This window comes from Eptesicus fuscus, chromosome 13, assembly GCF_027574615.1.
Source record: "Eptesicus fuscus isolate TK198812 chromosome 13, DD_ASM_mEF_20220401, whole genome shotgun sequence".
Taxonomy (NCBI): Eukaryota; Metazoa; Chordata; class Mammalia; order Chiroptera; family Vespertilionidae; genus Eptesicus; species Eptesicus fuscus.
Window position 1 is genome coordinate 74,839,550 of NC_072485.1, and position 15,835 is coordinate 74,855,384.

The window sequence follows — 15,835 nt, forward strand, 5'->3', positions numbered from 1 at the left end:
TCTGTAGAGAATAATGGTGATGCCTTGACAAATATGCAGTTTTTCTTCCAAAGCGCTTTATGGTCATTGTCTTCTTCAACTACAGGAACATCAACAACTCCATCAATCTATGTCCATCCTCCTGAGACGTGGAGAAAATGCTGCACCAAGGTGTCTTGTCCACGATTGTCCAGCAACATAAGCGAGGGGCAGATTCAGGATTAAAAGTTGGGTGGCTTGATCCCCCGAGTGTGTCCACTTCGCCAGTATTGCATTCTTAATCTGCATAGTCAGCGGGGTGAACTCTGTAGAACCCAAGTAGGGTGCTGGAAGGAGTAAGACTTTGGTCCCAGAAAGAGCTGGATTCTGATCTTTCTTCTTTCACCTGAAAGCTGTGCCACCTGGGGCAATTTATTTACCCGCTCTGTTCCTCAGTTTCTTCATCTTTTCAATGAAAAAAGTAACACTTTGAAGGGTGACTGTGAGGATTCAGTGAGCTGATATATGCTCATCAGGGGCTCAGATTAATTCCCTGTGGGTGCTGAGATCCAGGGAGTAGAGGAGGATGAATGAAGAGCCACAGTGTAGAGCAGTGTGCTTAGTAAAGGATGAGGAGGGAAAGGAAGCGCCAAACTGATTTTTATCCCTCCCCTCCCCAATGTACAAGAGCCTACAAACCAGATTTCCAGGGGATCCATTGAATGTCTTCTCACTCCTGATTCCCAAAGGAGGGTGACAAAGGCATTGCCTCTGCAGCTATCATTATCTCGTTAGCAAGAGGAGCTTTGAAAGGGGAAGACGGAGGTCACTGAGACTGGGAATCAAGCCAGGCTGTGACGGAGGGTCACTGGCGATGGCATGGTTCTCAAAGGCTCAGGAGGAAATAGGGAATCGCCAATGGCCCCAGTAATGATTTCGTCGCCCCTGTCTGCCTGTCATTCCTGCTCGGGATTTGCCTGTCTGTCATTGGCCCCATTGGAGTGGGCTGGTAGTCAGGAATGTGTGCTGGTTGGACATCAGTTGGGAAGTTCAGATTGCACAGGGCGGGTGAGGACTGAGTGAAGATGAGTGAGGGCCTAGGTGCCTATCTCTCTGATTCATAATGTCATTTTTATTTCTCTCTCACACTAGTCTCATTTATAAAATTGCAGGCCAGTAAACAGCTCAGTAGAGATTTTAATTAAGTATGGTCGATGGGATGCTATGGGGTTTCTGGTGGATGCAAAGGCAGATTCTAACATCCAGCATGAGCGGACACACGATAAAAGTACTTTTCTTTGGGTGGTCTCGCCTGGGCCTTTAATCGGACGACTGATGTTTCAGGCATGTGTGGAACAGGCTGACCTTTGTTTTCATAAAGAGTCCTCTGAGTTTTTCAGATCAGCCGTAGCAACCATCGTGTCAGCATATTGCCTGAAAATCTAGTGTTGAAAACGTGGCTCTCGGAGACTGAGCTAAGGGGGACACCGTTGCTCCCCCTGCCATTCTGTGGCGTTAAGCCCCTGCTGTTTGGGGGATTAAGTGTTCCCCATGTTGTCAGCAATAGACATGGTTGAGCATTGGATAGCTTTACAGCAAACCATCAGGCAGACGAGGGGCTGTGCTAAGTAATGATGATGGTGATGACAGCCGACTCGTTCATTCATTCCTTTATTCTCCACCAGCTGAACTTGGGCCCGCTGGTCAGAAATGTGTGCTGGTTAGACATCAGTTAGGAAGTTCAGATTGTTGTCATTGCCTTGGCATCCCCATTCCTAAAACAGGACTGAGAGGTTAAGGATCTTGTATTTTCCAAAATGAATTCTGGAATATCCAGAGCTGGACCATCATGACCGGACTCCCCACTCTGGATAGGAGATGAGAGGATGGCTGTCCTGAGCGTGGCTGTTGGAAGAAGGGCTTGAGCAAAGCTTAGGATGTCCAAGTACTTTGCAACTCTCTTGATATTTGCTCTCCCTGATTTTATTTATTTATTTTTTTTAATATATTTTATTGATTTTTACAGGGAGGAAGGGAGAGGGATAGAGAGCTAGAAACGTCAATGAGAGAGAAACATCGACCAGCTGCCTCCTGCACACCCCCTACTGGGGATGTGCCCGCAACCAAGGTACATGCCCTTGACCTGGAATCGAACCTGGGACCTTCCAGTGCGCAGGCCGACGCTCTATCCACTGAGCCAAACCGGTTTCGGCACTCTCCCTGATTTTAAAAAGGAGGGAGGGGAGCACTTGCACGCATAGGATAATGATGCAGCAATTTGACATCAACCACTGTGCTGCGAGAATTTTTAAAATATGCAATGCCTGTCTATTTAGTCAGGGGCACTGACCTCTTTTCCCTTAGATTATCAAATTTTTAAAAAATGGCATCAGCCAACACAACAATAGCCATTTGGTGTGAATCAAAATTATACCTACTTTTTGTCAGATCGGCAAAAATATAATATAGTTTTTGTTGTGCTGCAGAATTTTAGTAGTTTATGTGTGCCATGAAATAAAAAAGGTTGAAAATTGCTGAAAAATCAATTTTTAAATAAAAATACTGTTCCCAGTTCTGAGAGGGGAGAAGACAATGTGTATACATTTGTCAGTATCTACCTGTGGATATATGTGCTTATTGAAAGAAGACAATTTGAATGATAGACAACAAAATATTAAGGATACTTCTGAAGACTTTTTATTTCTTATTTATTTTTTGAAGCTTTCACAAGGGACCTTTTATATTGAAACATGTTGAGTTTTATAAAGAAAAAATACTTTATCCAATGGAAGAATTAGGGATGACCCTCTGTGTCTGGTGCCCGGAACTCTGTAAGCTGGATTTTGCTGTGTGATCATAGGCGTGTGCTTGACCTTTCACTGCCTTGGTCTATCCCAGGGCAGTGCTCCATGAGTTATTTTTGCTTTAGTTGCTTACAGTAGCACCCCCTTATCTGTGGTTACACATTCTGCAGTTCTAATTACCGGGTCAACTGTGGTTCAAAGATATTATATGGGAAATTCCAGAAATAAACAATTTTATAAGGTTTACATTGTGCACCATTCTGAACAGCGTGATGAGATCTCGTGCTGTCCAACCGTGTCCCGCTCCTGATGTGAATCATCGCTTTGTCTGGGGTCTCCACACTGTATACACGACCCCCCGTTAGTCACCTTTACTTAGTAGCCCTCTTGGTTATCAGATTGACTTGCTGTCACAGCACTTCTATTCACGAAACCTTTATTTTACTTAATAACGGCACAAAAGTGCCAGAGTAGTGATGCTGGCAATTCAGACATGCCGCAGAGAAGCCAGGAAGTGCTTCCTGTAAGTGAACAGGTTTGTCTCCGTAGGAAAAGGCATAGTATACCTAGGGTTTGGTACTGTCTGTGGTTCCAGGTATCCACTGGGAGCCTCAGGTGGATAAGGAGGGATTACTCTATTTCCTGGGGAACAATGACAGGATAAAATTTATTTGCAGCTTTTATAAGACTTTGTTGTTAAGTGTGGAAGACAAATTAAGTTCGCTCAATCCATTAGGGGTGAAGCTGGAGGTTGTCCTGGCCTGTCCCCCCTAAGCAGCCCCATCCTCCCTAGGCCTGGGATTCTGTGGGCCTGCCTTCCCCCTAGAATTCATTCTCTAAAATAGCTCCTTTGGCATTTATTTTTGCTTCTTCCTTACATAGCCCTTTTCCTCACTGGTACAGCAAAGAGGTAGGCTAGATGTTTGTTTGTTTGTTTGTTTTAATATATTTTTATTGATTTCAGGGAAGAAGGGAGAGGGAGAGAGATACAGAAATATCAATGATGAGAGAGAATCATTGATCAGCTGCCTCCTGCATGCTCCCCACTGGGGATCAAGCCCACAACCTGGGCATGTGCCGTGACCAGGACTCGAACCGTGACCTCCTGGTTCATAGGTTGATGCTCAACTGCTGAGACACAACCAGGTGGGTTGGACTAGATGTTTTTAAGAGAAAAAAGAAATATTACCTACTTCACCAAGTCATTTTGAAGATTAAATTATATAAATAATATAAAAGCACCTCAGCTAAATAAATGCTAAAGTGCTTTAGCATACATATACGAAAACCTTCAGTAACTTTTAGTGCTATTGGGGTTTCTCTAAATCCTTGTTTCTGGACCTGGTCTTTAGCACCATGTTGAAGTTCGTGAGATTCGAACAGCTAACGCCAAATGACCAGTGAGCCTTTTCTGCAAATGTTGTAATAAGTGGAGAAGAAATCCAGGAAATGGCTCTTGACTGCTTATTGTGTTTTTAAGTCTCTTCAGCTGGTCAGCAGTAAATATTTCTCATAGAATATTCCACTTATGTGTTTATTTCTTACTCATATTATGGGGGCATTTTCCTGTCTCAGTGGGGAGGAAGAGAGGGGTGGATTTACCAGGCCTGAAAGAGCCATTAAAACCATTAAAACCATCACCTCCAGTAGTGACAAAATCACAGTGGTCGATGTCATTCATTCCCAAATGCCAGTATGAGGATCTTGGCTCGCCCACCAATGTTTGTGGATAAAAAAGATAATAACCTTTTATGCAAGTGGTTCCTTTCTATGATGCTAGAATGTTCTTATGAGGCTATGTGTAGATGGTGAAACTTTCTTTAAATGGCCCTAGTTGGCAAATTAAGAATGACCAACTCTGTGTCAGACTTCCAAGTTCAGTGGTGGAAAATAGAAAACTGAACTGTGAAATTCAGGAGGTTAGACGCCACCACAGATGCTGAGGTGGGTTTAAGTAGGTCTACAAAGCATGTTGGGGATTCCTGCCGGAGGGTTTTAGAAACAGCTTCAAAGGGAAGCCAGATTCACTTTCTTCCTCAAATATCTGACCTATTTCTGCTTCAATCGTCATTTTTGTGCAACATTTTTAGAAATGGAGAGTGGGAGAAAGAGAAGCATCGAAGTGAAGTCTGTTTCTTAGCCTGTGTTCCTTTGGGCAGCCTCTACCTGATTCCTCTTATAGATTTTGCCAGATGGTCTTTCTTTCTCATTTCCTTAAGGTGTGTGTGTGTGTTTTAAGAAAGAAATACATAAATCCTACCCAGAAAGGAATACTTTTATTTTTTCTAAAGGGAAAGAATGCTCAGTTGAATTTAGGGACTGAATAAAGTTCTGCCAATGAGTTTCACCCTTGGAAAACATTGAAATTCTCCCAAACATACTAATTAAGGTGCTTGTTGTCTTCTCTGTTGGTTTTCACTTTGAAGATACCATAAAAGTTGCATGCTGCGAGAGGGAGGAGCCAAGTTTGGAGGAAATGAATGGCATGGTCTCTACTTGGCCATCAGCCTTGCACTTGAATGGCCCAATCTAGAGACCGGTCTCCAAACTTTTTTGAAGGCCTGAATGCCTGGGCTGTGCTGGGCAGCTGTGTCGTTGAATGGTCCTGGAGTTGTGCACTGCACAACCTGTGTAACTGCAAGCCGTGGCCTGATGCTCCCCAGCAAAGACAGAAATGAGCGTAGGCACTCAAGAGGTGTATATTTGCTTATAAATCATATATGTGTATGTGCCATCCACTTAGATTATATATGGATAAAACATGATTTCTTTATTAAAAAATGAAAATGAATAGCAGTTCTAACAAATTCCATCTATGCACAATGGATGGTTTTGAACACCCTCTTATGTCAGCCACCCCACTTGGGAGATGTTGGCCTGGAAGAATGCATAGGGTCCTCTCTGTCATTCAGGCAGGGCAATACATTTGTAGGGCAGGGTTGCGTTTTAGCAGTAGGGTACTTATGGGTCTTACCCCTTCCTGCCAGGACCTTTGTCCTTACCTGCTGGTTTCTGTTCCAGAGTACACAGTCATTAATGAAGCCTGCCCCGGGGCCGAGTGGAATATCATGTGTCGCGAGTGCTGTGAATATGATCAGATTGAATGCGTCTGCCCTGGAAAGAAGGAAGTTGTGGGATATACCATCCCTTGCTGCAGGAATGAGGACAATGAGTGTGACTCCTGCCTGATTCACCCAGGTGAGTGTGGAATGGGAGACCTCAGGTTGCCTTGCGTTTTCTGAGGTCATGAATGGGAACAGGCTGAACCCTTGTCCTGACAGGCAGCCATCAGGAAGCTGTGAGGCCATGCTTATTAACCCTTTGCACTCGCTTGCTTTTCTCTCAATTCCTTTATTCTACTTGGGATTTAATTTTTTAAATACCCCAGATTTTACAAAGCGTGGCAGTAGAATAAAAAACTGGAGTTTCTTTTCATACAAACTTATTTATTTGGATTTTTTTATATTTCAAATTATTGATACATTCAAAGAGTAATTTTAATCTCGACATCTGAGTGCAAAAGGTTAAGGATGGCATAATTCAGCTCATTCTAACTGGAGGAACTGGAGGAGTTCAGTGTTTTCAGTGTTAAACTCGTAAAAACTGTGAATTTATTTACTCATTCATTGATTTAACAAACTGATATCAAACTATACTGCAAGGCCATAGTAATCAAAACAGCATGGTACTGGCATAAAAACAGACATATTGATCAATGGATAAGAATAGAGAGCCCAAGAATAAACCCACGCCTTTATGGTCAATTAATATTTGTCAAAGGAGGCAAGAACATACAATGGGGTAAAGACAGTCTATTCAATGAATCGTGTTTGGAAAAGTGGACAGATACTTGCAAAAAAAAAAAAAAAAGAAACTAGACCACCTCCTTACACCATACACAAGAATAAACACAAAATGGATTAAAGATTTAAATGTAAGAGTCAAAACCATAAAAACCCTAGGAGAAAACATAGGCAGTAAAATCTCAGATATTTCTTGTAGCAATATTTTTTCTGATATATATCCTCAGGCAAGGGAAATAAAAGGAAAAATAAACAAATGGGACTACATCAAACTAAAAAGTTTTACACAGCAAAGAAAACCATCAATAAAATGAAAAGACAGCCCACTGAATGAGAGAACCTATTTGCCAATGACATAGCTGATAAGGGGTTAATATCCAAAATTTATAAAGAATTCAAACAATACCAAAAAAACCAAATAACTCAATTAAAAAATGGGCAAAGGACCTGAATAGACACTTCTCCAAAGAGGATATACAGATGGCCAAGAGACTTATGAAAAGATGCTCAATGTCACTCATAATCAGAAATGCAAATTAAAACCACAATAAGATATCACCTTACACATGTCAGAATGGCTATGATCAGTACTTCAACAAACAACAAATGTTAGTAAGGATGTGGCGAAAAGGGAACCCTCATGCTGTTGATCGGAATGCACCTTGGTGCAGCCACTGTGGAAAATAGTATGGAGTTTCCTTAAAAAATTAAAAATGGAACTCCGTTATGGCCCAGCAATTCCACTTCCAGGAATTTATCCGAAGAAACCCACAACACTAATTTGAAAGAATATATGTACCCCTATGTTCATTGCAGCGTTATTTACAATAGCCAAGATTTGGGAACAGTCTAAGTGTCCATCAGTAGACGAGTGGATAAAAAAGCTGTGGTACATTTACACAATGGAATATTACTCAGCTGTAAAAAAGAAGGAAATCTTACCTTTTATGACAGCATGGACGGACGTGGAGAGCATTATGCCAAGTGAAATAAGTCAATCAGAGAAAGGCAAATATCATAAGATTTCACTTATATGTAGAATCGAATGACAAAGTAAATAAACAAATGGAATAGGAACAGACTCAGAGATACATGGAACAGACTCACAGCTGTTAGAGGGGAGGTGGAGTTGGGGGCTTGGTGAAAAAGATGAAGGGATTAGCAAAATCAAACGAACACAAAAAATTCATAGACACAGACAACAGTAGGGTGATTACAAGAGGGAAAGGGGGTAGGAGGAGGTAGAAGAAGGTAAATGGGGAATAAATGGTGATGGAAGGAGACTTGACTTTGGATGGTGAACCCACAATACAATATACAGATGATGTATTATAGAATCGTACACTTGAAACCTGTATTATTTTATTAACCAATTTTACCCCTATAAATTCAATAAAGATAAAATAAACAAATTACAAAACACACTAAGCAACTGCTATGTATCATGTCAGGCATTGGGAATACAATGATATTTTTTTAAAGTCACATTTCCTGCATTCCCAGGGCTTGCAGCCTGGTGGGAGAGATGGAGAGGAAAATAGGCAACTGTAATTAAGCATAAGTGCTGTGACACAGAAGCACAAGGTACCATGGGAGCACAGAAGGGGATGGGGTCAGTGGAGGGAAGGCCAGTGGAGACTTACTAAAGGAGGTGATGTGTGTTCTGAAGATGGCAGCAGCCAACTGAAAAGGGTGAAGGGATTCTGATAGAGGTCAAGCTGTGGAGGACAGCATGTGCTAAGGCCCTGTGGCAAGAGAAAGCATAGGATTTCTAGTAGGACCCTGCAAGTAGCTTAGTCTGGCAGGAGGGAGGAGTGTGTGTGTGTGTGTGTGTGTGTGTGTGTGTGTGTGTGCGCAAGAGAGAGAGAGGGGGGGGAGAGCTTATGAACTCAGGCATTTGATTTATTTAGGTGCTTTAATTGTTTTAGTCATTATCCATGTTTATGCACACATCACCCCATTGGAGGGCACGGGGAGCCCCTTCTTGTCCTCCTGTGTTCTTCTGACATGGCCACACTAGGGTTTGAAGGCTTCCTTGGCTTCTCACAGGCCAAGATATTTCATGCTCTTCTTGTGCGTTTTCTGCCCCAGATCTGCAGTCGGCTGTGTCTCCAGGGAACTCTGGTCTGAGAACACGAGCACCTGAGGTGTTCCTTGCTATTGGACTGTCATTGTTCCAGGTTCCTTTGTTTTGTCTTCTTTTTAGTGAACCGAGCTAGGGAGTATGTATTATTTTTAACTGAATTTATGTTGATATTCAAGTTCCAATGTAATAAGGTTTACTTACCTTCTTTGATTTTATATTTGTATATCTTTTGACCCATGGTGAACATCCTATTTTCTAATAATACTAACCCAATCACTTATATTCTTTATCTTAGAACATAATAGAATTGTATAAAATAACAATAATACTATTAGCACTAACAATAAGACCACTGATTGAAGTTATTATTTCTTTGTGGTTATTATTGACCTTAGAATATATCCCACTAAGTGTATACAGTCAAAGTACTGTGTTTTAAAGCCAGTCGACGTACAGGCATACCTTGTTTTATTGAATTTTGCTTTATTGCGCTTCATAAACGTTGCATATTTTTTTTTACAAATTGAAGGCAAACTCCCCACCAGCAAAAGCTTATGACTCACTTGATGGTGGTGGTCTGGAATGACACCTGCAGTATCTCCAAGGTGTGCCTGTACTTCTTTTCTCTGTAACATATGCACCTATGTGATCTACAGATAGCCTTTTTTATTTCCATCCGCTTTCCATATTTTACAATACAAGCAAATATATACACACACGTATACTTCTTTTCCTTTCTTGCACGAAAGATAGCATACTTTAGCCTTGCTTTTTGCTCTTAACAATGCATGCTGGAGATCGCTCACTGACAGTATGAAGCCACCATCTTCATTTCTTTTTGCAGTTACTTGTAACTGTATTGTGTGATTGCTATAGTTTATGAGTATTTGGGTTGCTTCCAGCTTTTTGCTACTATAAATAATGCTATAGTGAATAGCCCAAGGCATACATCATGTGGTATTTTTGCGGTGTATCTTTGGGGTACATTCCTAGGAGAGGGGTTGCCGTGTCATTTTGCCAGCCTTTGCCAAATTTTCCTCCATGCCTTTGGCACTCTCAGTGGCTGTGTATGAGGGGACTGTTTTCCCAAAGCCTTGCAACAGAACATGTCATTTGGGATTGTTGCCAGTTTCATGCATGAGAAATGAGATCTCAACGTGGTTTTAGAAAGTTCTCTCATGGATGACAACAATCTTCTCTGTGCTGGTGGCAGGGGTGGTAGGAGGGTGAAGGTCCAGGGGCGCGGTGGCAGGATGTGAGCCGTGACTTCCAGAATGTCCAGCAGCACCAAGGCCCTCACCCGACCAAGTTTGCGAGGTGTTTGTGTGCGGTTCTAGGCTGTGTAGCTCTGCACTCGGTCCTCTGGCCCTTCTGGCAATTCTGTGAGTTCCTTAGTGTCTTTTTTAGTAGAGCCTCATTCTTTTTCATCCCCAGGCTGGTTTTTGTGGCTTGCACACAATGGCCTGGGTGTTACTGTGCCAAGAAAGAGTTGGCAGGACCGTTGAGGTTATACTCTGAGTCCATTGGCCTCCTCAGTGGCACACGGGTAAGGGAAGCAACGAGGGGAAGTGGCACATGGGTGAAGACGGCCTTTAGGAGTCACAGTGACCCCACTGGGACCCACTTATCACATGAATTTGAGGCAACATATAAGCAACTCTTCTCTGGTGGGAGAAGGGACCGGGAGAGGGAAGTAGAATCAGGCTGATATGCGAAGAGAGGGTTACTAGTCTCTCTTCTACAGAAACCACCATATACACACTGCAAATATGTACACCATAACCCAACAAAGCCGGATTTCAGCCAAAAGCAAAAGAGTATGCTGTCAGCTTAAGGAGACACTGGTTATCTCAAACAGCTCAGAAGCCTGCATTGGCAGTTCACCCATCCATCCGTCTGTCCGTCCATCCATCCATTCACTCTAATAATATTTATTGAATATTTCCTATGTGGCAGATACTGGAGTAGGTTCTAAGGATAAAATGTGGCTGAGCTAGAACTTAGCTGTCTTCCCTGAGTGAGATTGAACGAGCTCTACCTTCCCTCATCACCCTCCACGGCTCAAGAGACCATGTTTTAAAAATGATCCTAGCCCTGGCCGGGTAGCTCAATTGGATAGAGCATTATCCCAATACTAGAGACCTGGTGCACGAAATTCATGCATGGGGGCAGTACCTCAGCCCGGCCTGCACCCTATCCAATCCGGGACCCCTGGCTCCTAACCGCTCACCTGTCTGCCTGCCTGATCACCCCTAACCACTCTGCCTGCCTGCCTGATCTCCCCTAACCCCTCTGCCTGCCTGATCACCCCTAACTGCTCCTCTGCCAGCCTGGTTGCCCCTAACCGCCCCTGCCTCGGCCCCCACCACCGTGGTTTTGTCCGGAAGGATGTCTGGAAGACATCCAGTCTAATTAGCATATTACCCTCTTATTAGTATAGATGTCAATGTTGTGGGTTTGATCCCTGGTTAGGACACCTACAAGAATCAACCAATGAATGCATAAATAAGTGGGACCACAAAAATGGATGTTTTTCTCACTCTCTCCCTTCCTCTCTCAAATCAATCAATAAATCTTTTCACTGACCCTTGCCTGGGAACTGCTCACCCCTTTCTGGTGTGGCCTGCTGGTGGGGGCAGCCTGACACCTTCCCAGATGAGCCCACTGTTAGACATTAAGGTTGTTTCCAAAGGCATACTTGGGTGATAGAAGTATATGACATAGAAGGACCTTTAATGAAATGGGATGATGCCTCCTTTTATTAAGTGAAACAGTAAGTTACAAAACCAGAATGTACAGGATATAGGGTAAGCCTAATTGACAAAAATGTGTTTGTATAGATGGATGTACAGACTGTGACCAGTTTGCTCTGGATGATGACATTCTAGGTGGTTTTGCTGCAGGTTATTTCACGTTACTTTGAAACTTCAGCCACTCACTAGGACGGCGGTTCTCCGCACCCTCCTCAGTCTGAATGCCAGTGACTCTAGCATGTTCCAGGAGCCAGCATTTCCCCAAAGGCTTCGGCGCCTGTCTCGGTCAGGTGCCCTTCCTTGAGACAAGGCCCTGAAAAGGTGCCCGGTTTCTCCCATGCAGCCGGTCATGCAGCAGGTGCTGACTCCAACACCCTCTTCTTGCAAATCTTTCAGGTTGCACCATCTTTGAAAACTGCAAGACCTGCCGAAACGGCTCGTGGGGTGGCACACTGGACGACTTCTACGTGAAGGGATTCTACTGTGCGGAATGCCGGGCGGGCTGGTACGGTGGAGACTGCATGCGTGAGTATACCCCCGAGGCTGCTCCGTCTCTAGTGCCCGCTGATTGAATGTCTCCGCTGGCCACGGACTACACGGTTTCTCTTGCTGGAATCTGAGTTCTGGCAAGCTTGCGGCCAGAGAGCTTTCTAGATAAGGCTATAAAAAAAACAAACACGCGCATTTCCATCTGCTGGTTGTGGACTGTGGACATCTGTTTGGAATTGGCCACAGGAGGTTCCTATCTGCTCTTAAATCTTCCCCTTTCTGCTGAACAAAGCCAAGGCGTTCTGCACGGCCTCCTGGCCATTCCTGAAGCGGCTCCACATTAGCATCTGTCAGATAACAGGGACTACAGCATCGGAATGCTCGGTCTGTAATGCAATTTAAATATGAATTTCTATGGGCACATTTTTTGAAGCCTGCATTCCATTCCTGAGGCCCATGTCAAATTGTCAGCATGCCCCTTGTCCTGGGAAAGAGATTTTTTTTTCTGGGTTCTACTTGAACTCCAAGAATTACTTAGTCTTTATGAGGGTTCCCTGTGGGTTTCCACAAGCCTTTGAAAATGGAGTGGAACTGTTACCTCCCCTCAACCGGAGAGTCCCCTCTGCAGTGCCCGGATGGTGGCTGTCCCTCTGAGACGCTGGACCTGGGGCAGCGGACACACTGTTAGTATTGTGTTTAGCCTGTTCCACATGTTCCCTCCTTGAGTCAGAAGCAGTTGGGGTGGACTTGCAGGCTGAGCAGTTTGCCTCTTGTAATGATATTCCCAGGCAGCAGAGATGGAGACTGGAGAGCTATTGGTATTCTTTGCCTGATCTAACCTTAGCAAAATGCCACGAATTTCAAGAATCTAGGGAAAAGGGTGAGGTCTATGGTCTGAGGCCAAAAAAGGCAATTACCCCTGGAGGAGAAGGGACGTGTTGGTGCTTCACTGTGAGCCCGGGAGCTTAATTATCCCGAATACAGATGATTTTACAGTGCTGGTCTCAGGTGCAGATTTAAAACGTTGATGTCATTTCAGATGGTTTCCGGGAAATTGAATTTAGGATTTGGGGGGGTTATTTTCTAGGGAGATTCGCTGCAGGATTTCACCTTGGTCTTCCTCTGGCAGCTGTTCTCTGAAGACATTCTGATATATCAAGACCACAGGCTCTGGAATGACACAGGCCTGGGCTAACCAATGGCTTTGCACTGTGACCATGGCCAAGCCATCTAACCTTGCTAATCGCAGTCTCCTTTTCTTTAAAATGGGAAGAATGCTATCTATGCCATTGGGCTGTTTCTAGAAGTAAAGAAGATATGTGTGTGAAATGCCTAGTGCTTTGCCTGGAATATAGCGAAAATGAATACAGTAAACATATCATTATTCTTTTATATGCTCCTGAATGGCCAAGCTGGTAGTGAGTGATCCAGAAATAAAAGTGCTTAAGACAGACATAATCAGAGCTGTCCAGCAAAACTTCGATTTCGCATTGACCCCCTACAGTATATTAGGTCACTTTAGGGTTTCTTCTGTTTGGAAATGGAAGGTTGCTCCTTCTCTGTGTGAGTGGAGAAGGGCTATGTGATGTGATTGGGGCCATAGGCAGTCCTATGAAACAAACAGAATAACGGTCCAATTCCTATCTCATTCTATGTTAGTTCAGTTCCATTATGTTTGCTCTGAAAGCCTCATCCCACACGGTGTGCTATCTGGCCACAGTCTCAGCCTTCATAGAGCATTTCTTGTGGAGCACTGGGTTAGTCACCAGGGAAAACAACGAGCCCTCAGTGAATTTACAAACCATCCATGGAAACAGCGTTTGACCATAAGAAGACATCCGTGTGATAGTATGATGTTATTAAGTTCTTACCACATGTGCCTCATATTGGCATTAAATGAATGTGAATGGAATTCAAATGAGGAAGTAATTCATTTCACTGTTTGTGAACTGCTTGCTGGGCACTGGGTGCTGCCTGCCTCTGTTAAGGGGAAGCCACACTTGAGTGGCTGTTTATGGCCAGGACATCTTGCTGGACCCCCGTGGCAGTGCAAGCATTTACCCAGTAGATGGCGCTCAAGTGATCCTTTCAGGCAGTTTCATTCCGAAGGAAAGAGGGCTTCCTGTTGAATACCATCTGGAGGCCCAGGCATTCCCCCCACCTTCCAACCCCCCCCCCACCCACACACCCAGTACCATATAGAACCTTAGAAGGAAGGAGAAGTGACTGGCAAATTCCAGAAAGACAATTCTATATTTGAGTTATAGAGCTTTCATATAAAGCACTGAGCATATGTTAGAGCACCTTTATTTGATCACGTCCTTGACAATGTTTATGTTAATTAGTGTTAACCCAACTTACGACAGTCTTAAAATCCATTATGTGATCAAGTCATTCATAACCATTGGCAGATTGTATTAAACAAGATAATAGGAGAATGGCCTGAAGTCACTGAACCTAAGGGAAGACTTTATTCACATCTCCCTGCCTAGGAAAGAATGGTTTCCTGAGCTCAGAAAATCCAGGCTAGGGACAAGAGCTGATTCTTGTTTTTCTTTCCCCAGCTTTTTATTTTGAAAAATTTCAAATCTACAGAGAGTTGAGAGAACAGTACATTCCTATACCTTTCACCTGGATTCACCTATTAACATTTCCCTGTATCTGACTTTCTTTTACTGCACTATAGACACGTGAATTTAATGTTCTCCATGTTCCATGTTATCACCATTTTTCTTTTCCGTGCTAAATTTGTCCTGGAATTGGCCAGCACAGCCCCTGCAAGCTGGCTCTACTGCATCATTCGGTAAGCAATGCCTCGCTCCCTGGTCTGGAACCAGCCATTTCTCCACGAATCCTGGTTCCTCCTGCGGGAAAGGCCTTTAGGAACTGCAGTCTGTGTGCTGGCTCCAAGAGGGGCTGAGAGCTAGAGTCAAAATGAAGCCTTCCTCTCAACGCTTCTTAAACTGGGAGGTTGACTTCTTACGTGGAGCCGCTCTGCTGACTCCAGAGTGGAGTTTATTTGACTTGGCCCTCAGACTGAGTTTCTTAGCCACCAGATAAGATGAGCGTGAGCGGGACCAAGAGCCACTCCATATGCCACACTTCCAGGTAGCATGACAGTGATACGAACCTTTCAGGCGTTGAAGGATCCACGGGATGTGAGAAGGTTAGGAAATCAACCCAGAGAAGAGAGGATTTATAGGGAGAGATTATTAATACATTTATCTTCTTAGTCCTAATTTGCATAGTGGCAGAGGAGCCAAGGAACTGGCCATAAGCCATGCCCCACAATGTGTGTGGGCTAGAATAGGAGAGAGGAGGAGGATTTGTGAGGCTGGTCCTTGAGCCATAACAGACAATGGTCAAAAGCAAATTTGTGTGTTTGTGTGTGTGTGTGTGTGTGTGTGTATCTGTGTATTTCTGTGTGCCTGTATGAGAGAGAGACAGAGAGAGAGAGCGCACGCGCACTTTCACATAGCTTTTTTAAAAATTATGTTTTTATTGATTTCAGAGAGATGAAGGGAGAGGGAGAGACAGCAACATTGATGAGAGAGAACCATTGATCGGCTGCCTCCTTCATGTCCATTACAGGGGACCGAGCTTGCAATCTGGACATGTGCCCTGACTGGGAATCGAACCAACAACCTCCTGGTGCATGGGTCGATGCTCAACCACTGAGCCACACTGGCTGGGCTGTATTGCTGATTAATGGAGCTGTCCTCCTGGGGAACCAGAGAATCACCTGGGTGGAGTCACTGAAAACTGGCTCATCTGGCTCTAGTCTTTGGTGTCCTGACACTTCCAGGAAAGGAACGATGCCCAATTGGGTCCAAATTGGGGGTGGTATTATGCGGTGGTTAACAATGGGGCTTGGAACCAGTGGGTTTGAGTCTCTACTCCTATGACTTTGGCAAAGTTACTCAATCTTTGTAAGTCTCAGCT

General features: G+C 43.9%; 1 protein-coding gene across 1 annotated transcript in view; it reads left to right on the forward strand.

Moving 5' to 3' along the window:
* Positions 1–15,835, forward strand: part of PAMR1 (peptidase domain containing associated with muscle regeneration 1) — a 62,878-nt gene that overhangs the window by 11,574 nt on the left and 35,469 nt on the right. Inside the window, exons 2-3 of the mRNA XM_008146803.3 lie at positions 5,784–5,960; positions 11,801–11,929. Coding sequence (XP_008145025.1) covers positions 5,784–5,960; positions 11,801–11,929 — 306 coding nt within the window. The remainder of the gene's footprint in view (positions 1–5,783; positions 5,961–11,800; positions 11,930–15,835) is intronic.